The 12,363-nt window shown below is 64.8% G+C and overlaps 2 protein-coding genes across 2 annotated transcripts; one reads left to right on the top strand and one right to left on the bottom strand.

Annotated features, from left to right (window-relative positions):
- Positions 1-2,339: 2,339 nt before the first annotated feature.
- EMIHUDRAFT_423149 (hypothetical protein) lies at positions 2,340-3,493 on the top strand. Its single transcript, XM_005790720.1, has 5 exons — positions 2,340-2,362; positions 2,434-2,530; positions 2,611-2,703; positions 2,774-2,956; positions 3,062-3,493. Exons 4-5 carry the CDS (start codon positions 2,822-2,824, stop codon positions 3,428-3,430), a joined length of 504 nt encoding a protein of 167 aa, XP_005790777.1. The 5' UTR covers positions 2,340-2,362; positions 2,434-2,530; positions 2,611-2,703; positions 2,774-2,821; the 3' UTR covers positions 3,431-3,493.
- Positions 3,494-6,091: 2,598 nt separating this feature from the next.
- On the bottom strand, positions 6,092-11,161 carry EMIHUDRAFT_224744 (hypothetical protein; the record flags this gene model as incomplete). Its single annotated transcript, XM_005790719.1, has 9 exons — positions 6,092-6,105; positions 6,250-6,280; positions 6,352-6,686; positions 6,828-7,818; positions 8,119-8,961; positions 9,104-9,171; positions 9,217-10,687; positions 10,814-10,943; positions 11,148-11,161. 9 exons carry the CDS (start codon positions 11,159-11,161, stop codon positions 6,092-6,094), a joined length of 3,897 nt encoding a protein of 1,298 aa, XP_005790776.1.
- Positions 11,162-12,363: the final 1,202 nt, after the last annotated feature.

Raw genomic sequence — 12,363 nt, 5'->3', positions numbered from 1 at the left:
GCAGGTCAGTCCGCCAGTCAGTCAGTGGTACACACCGTCCTCCCTGCAGGTCAGTCCGCCAGTGGGGGGGGGGGTCTTGCTTGCTCCACACCGAGCGCCATCGGTCCGGACCGGCGTGGTCACCGAGGGGTGGCCTGCACAAGGTCTGAGCCGCGGGCGCTCGGCGCCAAGTGCGGTGTCACGCTCGCGCTGGAGCGGGACACAATGGGAAACCCTCGTTTCCTATGAACTCGGTCCCCCAACGGAAGAGGCCTCGCTCCTATTGGAACTGGCCAACATCAGATTTGCCTCTCGTGCGTCCCTTTTTGAGCCGGAAAGCTATTTTCTTTTGGGTCCTGTGGGCACCCTAATGGAGCTCCAAACACCCTCTGTTTTCCCTGGAAATTTCCGGAAACGCAAAGTGCTGGGGACCCTCTGTTTTCCTTTTTGTTTGCCGGAAAAGTATAGGAATTCCTATACAGGCCAAGAGAGAGGCCCTGGAGGATCGAGTTTTGTGTCGTGATTGCTGAGGCGCTGTTCACAGTTTTGCTGAGTGGTCTTGTTTTGCATGTGTGCGGACGTGTTGTCGCGATCTGTCCGGCTGCACATTCGTCTGAGCCAAAATGGAGAGATGCTCGGACCGCCGCTTGCTTCTCCTCGCGACCCTCTGTCACGTCGCGCGCGCGCCCTGCGGCCCAACCTGCACGGGCGCCGCACTCCGGCGATACGCGACCAACCGCGGCGGCAGCTTCACGTGCGGTGCGCGTATCGAGTGGTTGCGCGCGAACCGCGGGATGGGCGAGGCGGAGGCGTGCCAGCGAATTGCAGGCACGGAGTTCCCCGTTGAGTGTGGCGCCTGCGCTCCAGCCGGCGCCGCTGCGGCAGCAAAGCTGGTCCCGTCCTTCGTCTGGGCCGGGCCCGGTGGCGGCAAGTCGAGCGGAGCATGTCGCACCGCTTCAGGCGGGGAGGGCTCCTTCGACGACGTCTACGACACGTCCGTGGAGGCGTGCAAGGAGCGCTGCGCCTCGCGCCTCGCCTGTGTGGCAATCGAGCACCACACGTACACGAGCGGCGGCCGGAGCGGTCGCACTCGCTGTGCGAGCTGCACGCGCGGAGATCACGTCACCCTGCCACCCTGGCCCTGGCCCTGACCCTGACCTGTGGCCCTAGGCGAGCTGCACCGCGCGGAGATCACGTCGGCCGTGCCGCTGATGCACCCGGTCCTCTGCCTGACCAAGGTGTGTCTTCAACCCCTAACCCTCGGACCCGGCCCCTCGACCCGGCCCCTGACCCAACACTAACCGATACCCCGGCCCGCTGTGATCCCGTGTCTGCAAGGAGCGTCCCGCCCCGCTGCCTCCGCCGCCGCCATCGCCGCCGGCGCCGCCGAGAGGGCCGCCGGCACCGCCATCGCCGCCGACGCCGCCTGCAGTGCCGCCGCCGCCGCCCGCGCCTCCGCGGCTGCCACCGACAGCGCCGCCGCCGCCGCTTCCGCCGCCGCCGCCGCCCGAGTTCCTCGACCCGTGTCTCTCGTACGGCCGTCGCTGCCGGCTCAAGTACGAGGACGGCTTCGAGTCGGGCTCACCCGACGAGCAGAGCGTGGAGCATCTCCCCGAGATCGCCACAGGCCAGCCGAGGTCCGCCGAGAGTAGGCTACCTCGACGAGGCAAAGTGGAACGTCGAGGTGCGGAACGACGGGATTCGCGGCGATGGCGACGAGGCGCGCGCCGCGTCATATGCCGCGTCATATGCCGCGTCACAGAGTCTCGGGTGGGCTTGATGACGGCCGCTGTCACAGCCACCCTCACCGTGAATCACCACGGCAGTCACACCACCGCCCACACCACCGCCCACACACCGCCCACACACCACGCACGCGGCTGTGTCACGGCCCGACCAGCCGAGTGCGCGCGCCCGACTCCTCTCGCCTCCTCCCGCCCGACTCCTCTCGCCCCGCACACGGCCCGCAGGAGCAGTTCTACGTGCGCGACGGGGTGGAGGTGTCGGGAGGGAAGGTGTGCCGCTGAAGCTGTGCAGCAGACTCCTCCCGAGATCCGCCGAGATCCGCCGAGATCCGCCGAGATCCGCCGAGATCCGCCGAGATTCGCCGAGATCCGCCGAGCTCAGGTGCACCTCAAGCTCTACTACGACTCGTCGCGCACAAGCGCACAGGGCGCCAGGCGGGCCGCTCGAGCGTCACGCTTGCCTCTCTCCCTCAGTCCCACGCCACTTGCCTCTCCCTTAGCCCGCCACTTGCCTGGAACGCCCACCCGCCCGCCTTGCGCCGGAGAGGAGCCGCCCCAAGTGAGACTCCCCCTCTCAGCTCCACCGCACCTCACCCGCGCACCTCTGCGCACCTTCAGGTGCAACGCCGACGAGCTGAGGCGCGCGGCAGACTGCCCCCCTGTGCTCTCAACCTGTCTCAACCCACCGCCCACAATGTTTTGCATGCAGGTACAGCACGGAGCCGGCGGGCCGATCCATCTGCGAGCGGAGCGCCGCCCGCCATCCGACAGGCTTCTTCTCGGGCCGCATCAACACAAAGGACAAGGTGTGTGTGTGTCACCTGCACGGCGCGGTCGGGGGCGCGGGACTCGTCTGGGTTGAGGTGAGTGCGTCGCATCTCTATAGGTGGAGGTCCTGCACGGCGTGGTCGAGGCGCGGGTCAAGCTCGCGGACCGGAACGACTACTCGTGGAGCGCCTTTTGGGCGCTCGGCACGCAGGTCGGCTCGCGAGGGCAGTGGTGGTAGAGGCGACCCCTGAACCCCGAGGCCGGACCCCCTCCGCCCGCAGGTCGGCTCGCGAGGGTGGCCCTTTTGCGGCGAGTCGGAGATCACCGAGATGTGGACGACGTCGACGCAGTGGTCAAAGTGGAAGGACGGAGTGGGAGACGCGATGAGGCCCGCCTTCACCCTCCACTCCTACCACTCCGTCCCGGGCGACTTTGCCGCGGCGAGGGCAAACAAGCAAGCCTGGGCGAGCTCTCTCCGAGACGCCCTCCCCCGCTCATCGACAGCTCCCCTCGCGCCGGCCCGACCCCGACACACCCAGGACACACGCCGCTCTCCCCGCCCGTCGCAGGTGTCCTACAACGAGGGCGCCTACGCCGACGGCACGTACGACCCACACGGCTACAACGACTACCGCTGGGTGAAGATGCCAAACAAGATCGCGTGGTTCGTCAATGAGAGGCCTGTCGCCGAGGCGTGGAACGGGGGCGGGCAGGTGCGGATGCGGATTCACAATGGGAGATGGTGGGGCGGCGAGTTCGGGGACGGGCTCTGGGCTCCGTTTGACGACCCGAGGAACCCGATGTTCCTCATCTTCAACCTGGCGTTCGGCTCCGGCGTGTCGCTCGGCGGTGCCAAGGACATCAACCGCTTCCGGAAGAATGGGGAGCTAGACCGCGCCAGCATGGAGTACGTGCGCGTGTGGGAGGTGGCGTCGTAAGTCAGTAGTAAGTAAGGGGTATAGGTGGTGGCATGCGCATGGTTGATTACATACCGTACTGTTCCAATTTTCAAAGCAAACAATCGATAGACACATGCTGTTGCTGAATGACAAGGTAAAGCCGTAATGCTCACCACGAAGCCCCATGGAGATGCACATATATGTGTGGCATGTGGGTGTTTACACACCCACAATGCCACACTCTCACAATAATGCATACATGTACGCACAACGTAGCATGTATGCATGTGCGCATGCGCATGCGCATGTCATGCACACATCCATGCAGACACGAGACTACATCCCCCTCCCCCCTCTCTCCACCACAGTGCCTAGATGCGCCCGACCACCTCCTGGCCTTCAGACTCAAGCTCACCCAGGCCCCATCCCAGCCAGCCCACACGGCCTCGCTGTCCAGCCCGCTCGCCCGGAAGGGCGAAGGCATCCTGCTCCTTCCGCGCTAGGTTCGTCCACGCCCGGCAGTCCACGCCAGCCGCCGCGGCACAGGAGCGGGGGCAGTGGGTTCCCACAATATCCTTGCCCACACCCGGCGGGGGCGTGTCCCAGAGCGTCGAAAACGGCTTCAGGCATGCTTCTCCCGCGGCGATTTGCTCGCAGCTGACCGCGATTGAAGGGCAGCCATGCTCGGCGCACAGCCACGGCCCGCCTGTGCACTTCGTGGAATGCAAGCCCCGGGCGGCGGCAGGGTCGTGGGTGGCGCCCTCTCGAAGACAGGGCCGCTGGTAGACAGGCCCAGGCTGCACGCCGGACCGGAGCATCGCTGCGCCTGCTGCCCCCTCTTGTCCGCCTCGCGATCCTGCTCGACTCTGCTCACCGCCTGCGCGAGCGCGATGATACTCTGCTCCTGAACCTGCTCGCGCACGTGCTCTCGCGCACCTTCTCAGCGTCATCCTCGCTGTCGTCGCCCACGAAGATGCTCTTGATCGTGTGCGCGGCAGCAGCCTTCGCCTCGAGCCCCGCCGACGCCTCGTTCGTCTTGGCGACCGCCTCTGCACCCTCCACGGCCGCCTTGACCGCGGCGGGGGCAACAGCGACCTTGACTAGCGAGACGTCCTCGTGGTCGAGCACGAGCTGCCGGCGGCCAAACACGCTGCCGAGCGCGCCCTTGACATCTGACGCCATCTCGGTGCCGACGGCGGTGCCCATGGCGGCCTCGGTCTGCAGTTCCTTGTCGCGACGGCGATTGCGAGGGCATTCCGGAGGCCATCACCGGCGCCACCGACCGTGAAATGTCCCGACCCGCAGCCCTCATGCACCAGGCGCATCGATGCAGTCATAATATGTAGGCCTTGTCTCCCGAAGTTTCGAGCAACAGCCGCAAAAGGTGCTTTTCGGCAGTTCATCGCGACACGTCCAGGTGCCGACAAAGCGGCTTCCCAGCTCACCACCTCGCCTTCTCTGTCGCTCACCTGGCCCAGTCCCATCAGTATCAAGTCTGAGCTGTCCCAAACCGTCCTTATTTTGGGTGATGCAGCCCACTCTGGCTCATACCACGGCTCTTACGGCCTCATACACGCCCGTTTCACCCACAGACACCGCCGGCACGCACTCCCACTTCACACATGCTCAAGCACAACCCCACCAAAGCACAGCCCTGCTCAGAGTAGTCGTGAACCACCCTTTGGCAGCCGTGGAAGCCCCACAGCCGCTGCTTCTCTCGGCTCCTCTCAATGCGTGTCGTGCACCACCCCACGACAGCCCACCGAAAGAGCACTGGTGCTCTCCGCATGCGCCACCGATGTGATTGTGCAACGTCAGCCACCTCGCCGGAGGTAGTTGCGACTGGGGACACCGGAAGCTCGACGCTCGAGCACGTGTGGCAAAGTTTTGCGACATCCTGCGACTCGACCCCCGAGGGCTGCCGGCCGCCGACAGCAATACCGAGACCGGATTGCGCAGCGAGTTCGGTCCGAATGTGCCCAGGGCCAGCCCGTGGACCGGTACGGACGGCAGGTACCCATGGGACCGCTGCGGCGGGCCTGGGAGGCGCCACGAGTCCCAATGACGCACGGTCGGCGCAAATCCCCAAGCTGGAAATAGGCCTTTAATGCCCGCAACAGACTGTAAGGCCTCACGAAATGGTTCGCCGGAGATTTAGATTGAAAACCAGATTCGCCGGTGGGAGCCGGCAACGTCACCACCAGTTGCGGCGGACACTAAGTTGTTTTTCGTTGCAAATCAGCGCGGATTTTCCTTGGTGCTTGGATTTTATTTTTCCTTTCCGCTATACCCCCCCCCCCGCAGAACAACCCCAAGGCGCGCAACTGCACGCGACACACATTTGTCAGGGACTCGTAGGCTTCATTCAACATACATGCAAACGAAGCTCTCGACGTCAGCTAGTGAGTGATATGAATTTCGCTCGGTCGGGGCCCCGGGGGTCGCAGACCTCCATGCCACAGAGAGATTCACCCTTGGGGACCCGCTGTGTGCGGGGCAGGTAGGTAGGTAGGAAGGTGAAGAACAGTCAGGCTCGCGGGGCGCGCCCCTGCCCAGGGACGGCGGCAAGAAACCTAACCGTCTCATAAAGCCGTACACTCAATTGGACCGGACGTGACCACGGTATCCGATACCGATACACCTCAGACACTACGATCTCCGCAGAATAAATTTGTGTGTTGGTGTCCAGACCGCCTTCCCTTACACGTCAGCGCCTTGCGAGATATGATGGATCGACACTCGTGTCTGGTGCATCTCTGTTCCCTCGGCGATGGGCCGCCCCCGCCGGGGTCTCGTCGCTGCGTGAGGAAAGATCGCGTGGTTGCAAAGCTGTGCCACGCACGTTCGCGTCCTCGCACCGAGGTCCTTAGCCAGGAGCATGTGCGACACCTATTGAAACGTTGCCGGGGACCCTCATGATAGATACTTGGGTGCTGAGAAAGGATTGTACTCATGTGTACCCCGCGGTGCGGATCGGGAAAGCACGAGCGCGCGAGGTTCTTGTAGAGGCCGTCGACGATCAGCTGCTGAGGCGTAACTTCGAACATGCGCGCAAAGAGGCACCCGCCTCGTGCTGGGTCCCTCTCATGAGCCATGATGATGGGCAGTCTGGCCGCGCGCGCCGCTGTGACTTGCTTCGCTAGCAGCTCGTCAGACCAGGTTGACGAGTTGAGGTAGAGCAGCATATGGGTAGCTTCTCCGTTGGAGCCGTCTTGATTGATGCTGCTACTACTCACTCGACGGCTGAGCCATTGAAGCGCATTGGTCGCCTGGCTCTCTTGCTTATCGAGAAGCCCTGGAGGTGGAACTTCGGTGAGGACGATGCGGGGGAACGCAACGCGTAGCTCCTCGGCTAGAGCTCGCGCGCCGCGGTTTGCGGTCGATGTCCAAAGAATGAGTGGCTGCGTGAAGCTAAGGCCCTCACTACGGAGCTCACCAGGGAGGTAAAGCGGCAGGTTGCTCTTCCCGCAGTATCTTGGCGTCTGCAGTAGCGTCGCTTCGGCAATCAGCTTTAGGGAGACGAGCTGGAACTCACGAATCCGATGCCAAGGGATTGGCTGACGATTGTCGAAGACTCCATTCTGCAACTCAGCGGGGCACTCCGCGCGGAGCTCGGCCAGTGCACCGCCTCCCTTCTCCGGATCCACCTCCTGAACGAGCACAATGGGCTTGTTGTTAGCTAAAGCAGCACGCACCTCGCGCTGGCAATTCACCGAGCGAAGGTAGCCCCGTGATAGGAACAGAAGCACGACACGAGAGCTCGAGATGTACTCCTCCAGAGCGGCGATGCTCTCAAGGTCGTCCACGTCGAGGAAGACTTCGACACCAGGCAGAAGCAACCGCAACTGGTTCTTGATCACCGCGGCCGCGTCTTGCCCCGTCGACCAGATGTGGCTCAGAAATAGGTGCCACCGTATGCCTTCCGGGAGCGTCCCTCCGTCTCGCAGCGGCTCGCGCCCGCTGCTAACGAGTCGGAAGGTGGGTGCGCGGCTTGCCGCTGTGTAGAGCCACAGAACGAGGATGAGCCCAATTCCGAGGAGGGCGGTGGTGAAGGAGAGGAACATGTACGACAGCCCGAGCTGGCTCAGCCCAAACTCGTCGGCGCACGTCTGTGTGTCCGTCTCGAGCAGCGAGCACGAGTTGATGGTCAGCGTGGCGAGGTAGACGAGGACGAGGCCGATATTGGCGAACATGGCCAGCCGCCCGTCGAGGTTGCGCTTGTACGGCGAGAGGACGTACTGCAGGGTGAGGAAGAGCATCGAGACGAGCAGCGCGATGATGACGCGGAGCTGCTTCGAGCCCTGTGTATTTATGAGCACGAAGCCGGTCAGCGTCAGCTTGCGGACGAGGTCGAGCGGCTCCCAGTAGAAGGCGCTGTCCTCGTAGTCCCTCCAGAGAAAGTCGGTCGCACGCAAGAGAGGTGTCGACTGGCGCGTCATGATGTCGCGCCGTGAGGCGAGCAGCAAGCCGAGGTACAGTAGCGGCACGCCTGGCCGGGTCGGGGGGGGGGGGGAGGGGGGGTGTCCGACCGGGGGGGGGAAAGGGCAGGGGAAGGGGGGAAGGGCAGGGGAAGGGGCTAGTGTTGAGGACAGTGTTAGGACAACATTGGGGCGGTGTTGGGACGATAGCAGGGGCGAGCGAGTCTCCGCGAGTCTTCGCGGATCTCGGCGCATCTCGGCGCATCTCAGCCGCATCTCATCTCGGCGCATCTCGCCGATGGGCCACACGAAGAGCAGCACGTACGCCCACCGCTGCGCCGTGGCGTACTCCGGCGTGCTGCAGTCGAGGGAGAGGTCGTCGGCGAGGTAGGCGCGGTACGGTTCCTGCCCCCCCGCGAGGACCGCGTCCCGCGTCGGAAACTCGATGCAGTTGAAGGTGCGGAGGATGCGCGTGCTGGTGGAGGTGACCAGCAAGAATTGTAGGATCAAGATGAGCGGCAGCACACGCAAAAAGCCGCGCCAAAGCGCAGCACGGGTCGAATTTGCACTGCTCGTAGCTGCGCTGTGGCGAACCTCAGCAACGAGCTCCCAGGCACAGCTGCCGAGGATCGCGAGGAGGATGGGCGCAACAGGCCAAAGCCCCCAGGCAATGAGGCGTGTGAGGTAGGAGCCGTAGCATTCGGGCGGTAGGAAAAGATCGAGGTCGAAGACTGCGGCATTAAAGACGGCATTGAAGAGGTTGACCCACTCGCTCAGCTGCGGCGGCAGCTCGACCTCGTACACTGCAGGCACGACTGCGACTACCTGAAAGAGGTTGATCAGCTGCTTCGTCTTGCATAGCATCCCCGCCTGCTTCCACAGCAGCGCCATGCGCCGCCCGAGAAGGACGAGCGCACGCGCCACCTTGCCCGACGGGACCCACGAGCTGCGGATCACCTTTAGAGTGCCGAGGCCGAGAGCGCCCGCCGTGAAGAGCAGACCGACGAGCAGCATCACCGACTCCGCCGGCCGGTCGCACGCCTGGCAGCGCGCCTTCGAGTTGAGGAAGTAGCGGATGCCGTTGTCGGTCGTGTTGGTGCAGACCTCGCACTTTGGGCCCTCGTAGAAGGGGTGGCAGAGGGCGTTGCCACCCTCCGACGAGTCGACGCCGCCGCGGCACGGGCTCCACTCGTCGCCCATCACCTGCGGCAGCGAGGGAGGAGAGTTGAGGTGGCAGCGAGGGTGGCAGCGAGGGCGGAGGGGTAGAAGGGGTGGAGGCGGCGATGGAAGGAACCTTGCACGCAAACAGCGTTGACGACGCGTTCGAGGCGCGCCACCAGCCGCTCGACACGTTGAGCGAGCCTACAGGGAAGGTTCCGAGAGGCTTCAGGGAAGGCTCCAGGCAACCTCTGCCCGGCACGTAGAGTGCGCCGATGCGTGTGTCGACTCCGCAGGTGAAGGACACGACGCCTCCCTGCGGAGAGGAAGGCGGGGCCGGGCACGACTTGCACGCCTTGGTGGAGGCCTGGGCCTCCCCTAGGACGAGGAAGAAGTCCTCGTCGCACACGTCGCACGCCGTGGACCCTTGGCCGTACGTCGTCGTGCCGTCGTTGCAAGGGTCGGGGACGGTGCTGCCCGCCGGGCAGGTGGAGCCGACCGGGCACTGCGTGCACTCGTCCTCCTTCGTCAGGTTCGTCGCGGCCGAGTACGAGCCCTCGGGGCACGGCCGAGGCACGCTCGTCCCCGCCGGGCAGAAGTTGCCCTCGGTGCACGGGCGGGGCTCCGTCGTGGCGGCCTCGGGGCACCGCTGGCCCACGGGGCAGAGGCCGGCGCAGAAGGCCGACTTCTGGTCCTCGGCATCGCTCGAGCCTAGAATGCCAGGGGCGCAGGCGTACGGCAGGTCGACATCGAGGGCAGAGGTCGGCACTTGGTACAGAGATACGCCGAGGAGAGTGGGCGTCGCCTCCCAGTTGCAGGGCTGAACAAAGGCGACGGGGAACTCTTTGCACTCGTCGTTCTGCGCGTCCGTCTCGGTCTTGCACTTGTCGAATAGACCCCGGCAGACGTCGCCCGCACAGTCGGCAGGAAGCTGCCGGTAGATCTCGCATGTCGAGTGCGGGATCCAGTGCCCGGGAGGCAAAGGCAGGCGGTAGGTCACCTCGGGCGCGCCGCTGAATGCGATCGAGCTCCCTTGGCTTGCCGTTCCGCTCTCCAGAAGGGTCCCGTTCTCCAGCGTCAGGCGCCCGCTCGAAATGTAGACGAGGCCGCCTTCTTCGGTGGCAGTGCTGTCTGCGAGACGGACCCGGTTCAGCGTGGTCTCGCCGTCCGCCCCACCGTCAATGTACAGAGCCCCACCCTTGACTGCGCTGCAGCCGGTAATGTTGACCTCGCTCAGCTCCACCTGGGGAACCTTGACAATCCGGATGGCCCCGCCCCAGCCCTGGGCGTTCTCGCCTTCTGGATCAATCCCAGTGCTGCAGCGCGTTATCTCCACCGACTCCAGTCGCAAGCTGCCTCTGGCGGCGTAAATGGCTCCGCCAGAGTTCCCAGCGTAGCAGTCCTGTATGCGAACGTCACGCAAGCTCGCGTCGGAGTCATCCATGCGGACCGCACCGCCATCAGCTTCCGCCTGGCAATTCGCCAAGACGAGCCCTTCCAACGAGAGCGTTGCCTTGTTTTTCATGATAAAGAGACTGTCCAAAGCGTCGGTGCCGTCGATGGTGGCGCCAGTGATGCTGCCTGAGCTGCGGATGGTGACGTCTACTCCGTCAAGGACGAGAGACTGGCTGAGCCTGACGTTCGCGCCGGGCTGCAGGTAGATGTCTGTCGTGTTTTCCCGGACGGCCAGCTGTAAGGCGGCGTTGCCACTCACAAAGACCTCGCCCGGAGAGAGCGGAAGGAGGGGCGGCAACGGCGGCGGCTTTGGTGGGTATGGAACTGGCGGTGGCGCTGGTGGCGGCGGTGGCGACGGTGGCAACGGTGGGGGCGCCGGTGGGGACGGGACGTCGGGCGGAAGCGGGTTGTTGAGACGAGTGTAAGCGTTCTCAGGCCCGCCACAGTCGTTGCAGTCGGTGCCGAGAGCGCAAGCCGAGTTGGTCGAGCCTTGCCCGCCATCGTCGCATGAACCGTCGTTGCTGAAGGCGCACGAGTCTGAACAGCCCGGCGGAGGCGACGGTGGTGGCGGCGGCAGCGGCGGTGGCGCTCTCGGTGGCGGGCTCGGAGGAGGAGGCGACGGTGGCGGTGAAGGTGGTGGCGGCGACGGCGGCGGCGGGGACGGAGGCGGCGGCGAGGGCGGCGGCGGCAACGGTGGAGGCAGGGAAGCGAGAGCGCAAAGAGACAGGGCAGCAAACATGGAGAGACGCCTTTGGGGACTTGTTGGCGTGTCGCGATTATGGGTCGTCTTTTTCTTGTTTTCATGAACACGGCCGAGAGCAAGTCGCGCCCCGCGCGGACACCCAACCGATTCTGACTCCGACCTAGGGATGTGCGGTGCTGGCACTTGCTCCAAGGCTGCAATGACTTATGGGAGAGGGGGAGAGAAAGAGGAGTGTATTTGGCAAAAAACGCGGCGTGCTCTCGTGCGATATCGGGCCCGGGGATTTATAAAATGAACTCGGGGGCACGGGACGCGGCACAAACGGGGCACAAACGCAGTGTGTGTGTGTATGGGCGTGGAAAAATTCTTTCCCTGGCGAAATTGCAATTTGGCGAAGCGAGCTGCTCCCGCCCGCATGCGCTCTTTGTCTTCCGCGCCCGCATGCGCTCTTTGTCTTCCGACGACTCGTGCTCTGAAGACGGCGACGAAAAGCAAGCTCCCGCACGCGGAGAGCCACGCACAGAGGTTCGGCGGAATCTGCACGCCCGCCGTGTCAACACCGCCGCGTCGTCGCCTCCGAATCACACGGGGGCGGCCCTGCGGAGAGCGTGCGCCGAGACTGCCAAATGGCGGGTCTGGTCGTCGAGCGCTTCCAACGTGCGTCCGACGAGTACTGGCGGGATATCGACCGGGCAGGCGTCGGCGAAGACTCCTACGATCTGTGCGTGGAGTACCTCCCTCGCTTCCAAGAGGCGCTGAAGGAGCTGGGGATGGTCGGCATCGAGGACCCTCCCGCAGCGGCCGGCTTTGCGGACTGCACAATCCTCGCCGAGGTCAGCGCGGCGCGCCGCAGTCTCGCTCAAGCGACAGGCAGGTGTCGCGCCGCCGTCAGCCGCATCGCAGAGACCCTCGCCCGCGCCCATGCGGACGACGAGGATGGCACGCGGGCCGGCGCGCAGACCGGTGCACTCGGCGTGGCTGGCGGCGCTGACGGCGCTGGCGGCGCTGACGGCGCTGGCGGCGCTGACGGCGCTGGCGGCGCTGACGGCGCTTGCGGCGCTGACGGCGCTGGCGGCGCTGGCGCTGCTGGCGTCACCAGCGATCGCGACGCGTCTCCCGTGCTGCAACTCGCATCCCTGCTGGAGGGGGCGACGATGGGCGAGATGCAGATCGATCCCCCGGCCGCGGGCGGCACGGTTCTGCCGCCTGAGATGGCGCTCGACTGAGGAGCATGGGAT

Source organism: Emiliania huxleyi (assembly GCF_000372725.1).
Source record: "Emiliania huxleyi CCMP1516 chromosome Unknown EMIHUscaffold_119, whole genome shotgun sequence".
NCBI classification, from domain to species: domain Eukaryota; phylum Haptophyta; order Isochrysidales; family Noelaerhabdaceae; genus Emiliania; species Emiliania huxleyi.
The sequence above is the reverse complement of the archived record's forward strand: the minus strand, read 5'-3'. Positions and strand labels throughout refer to the sequence as shown.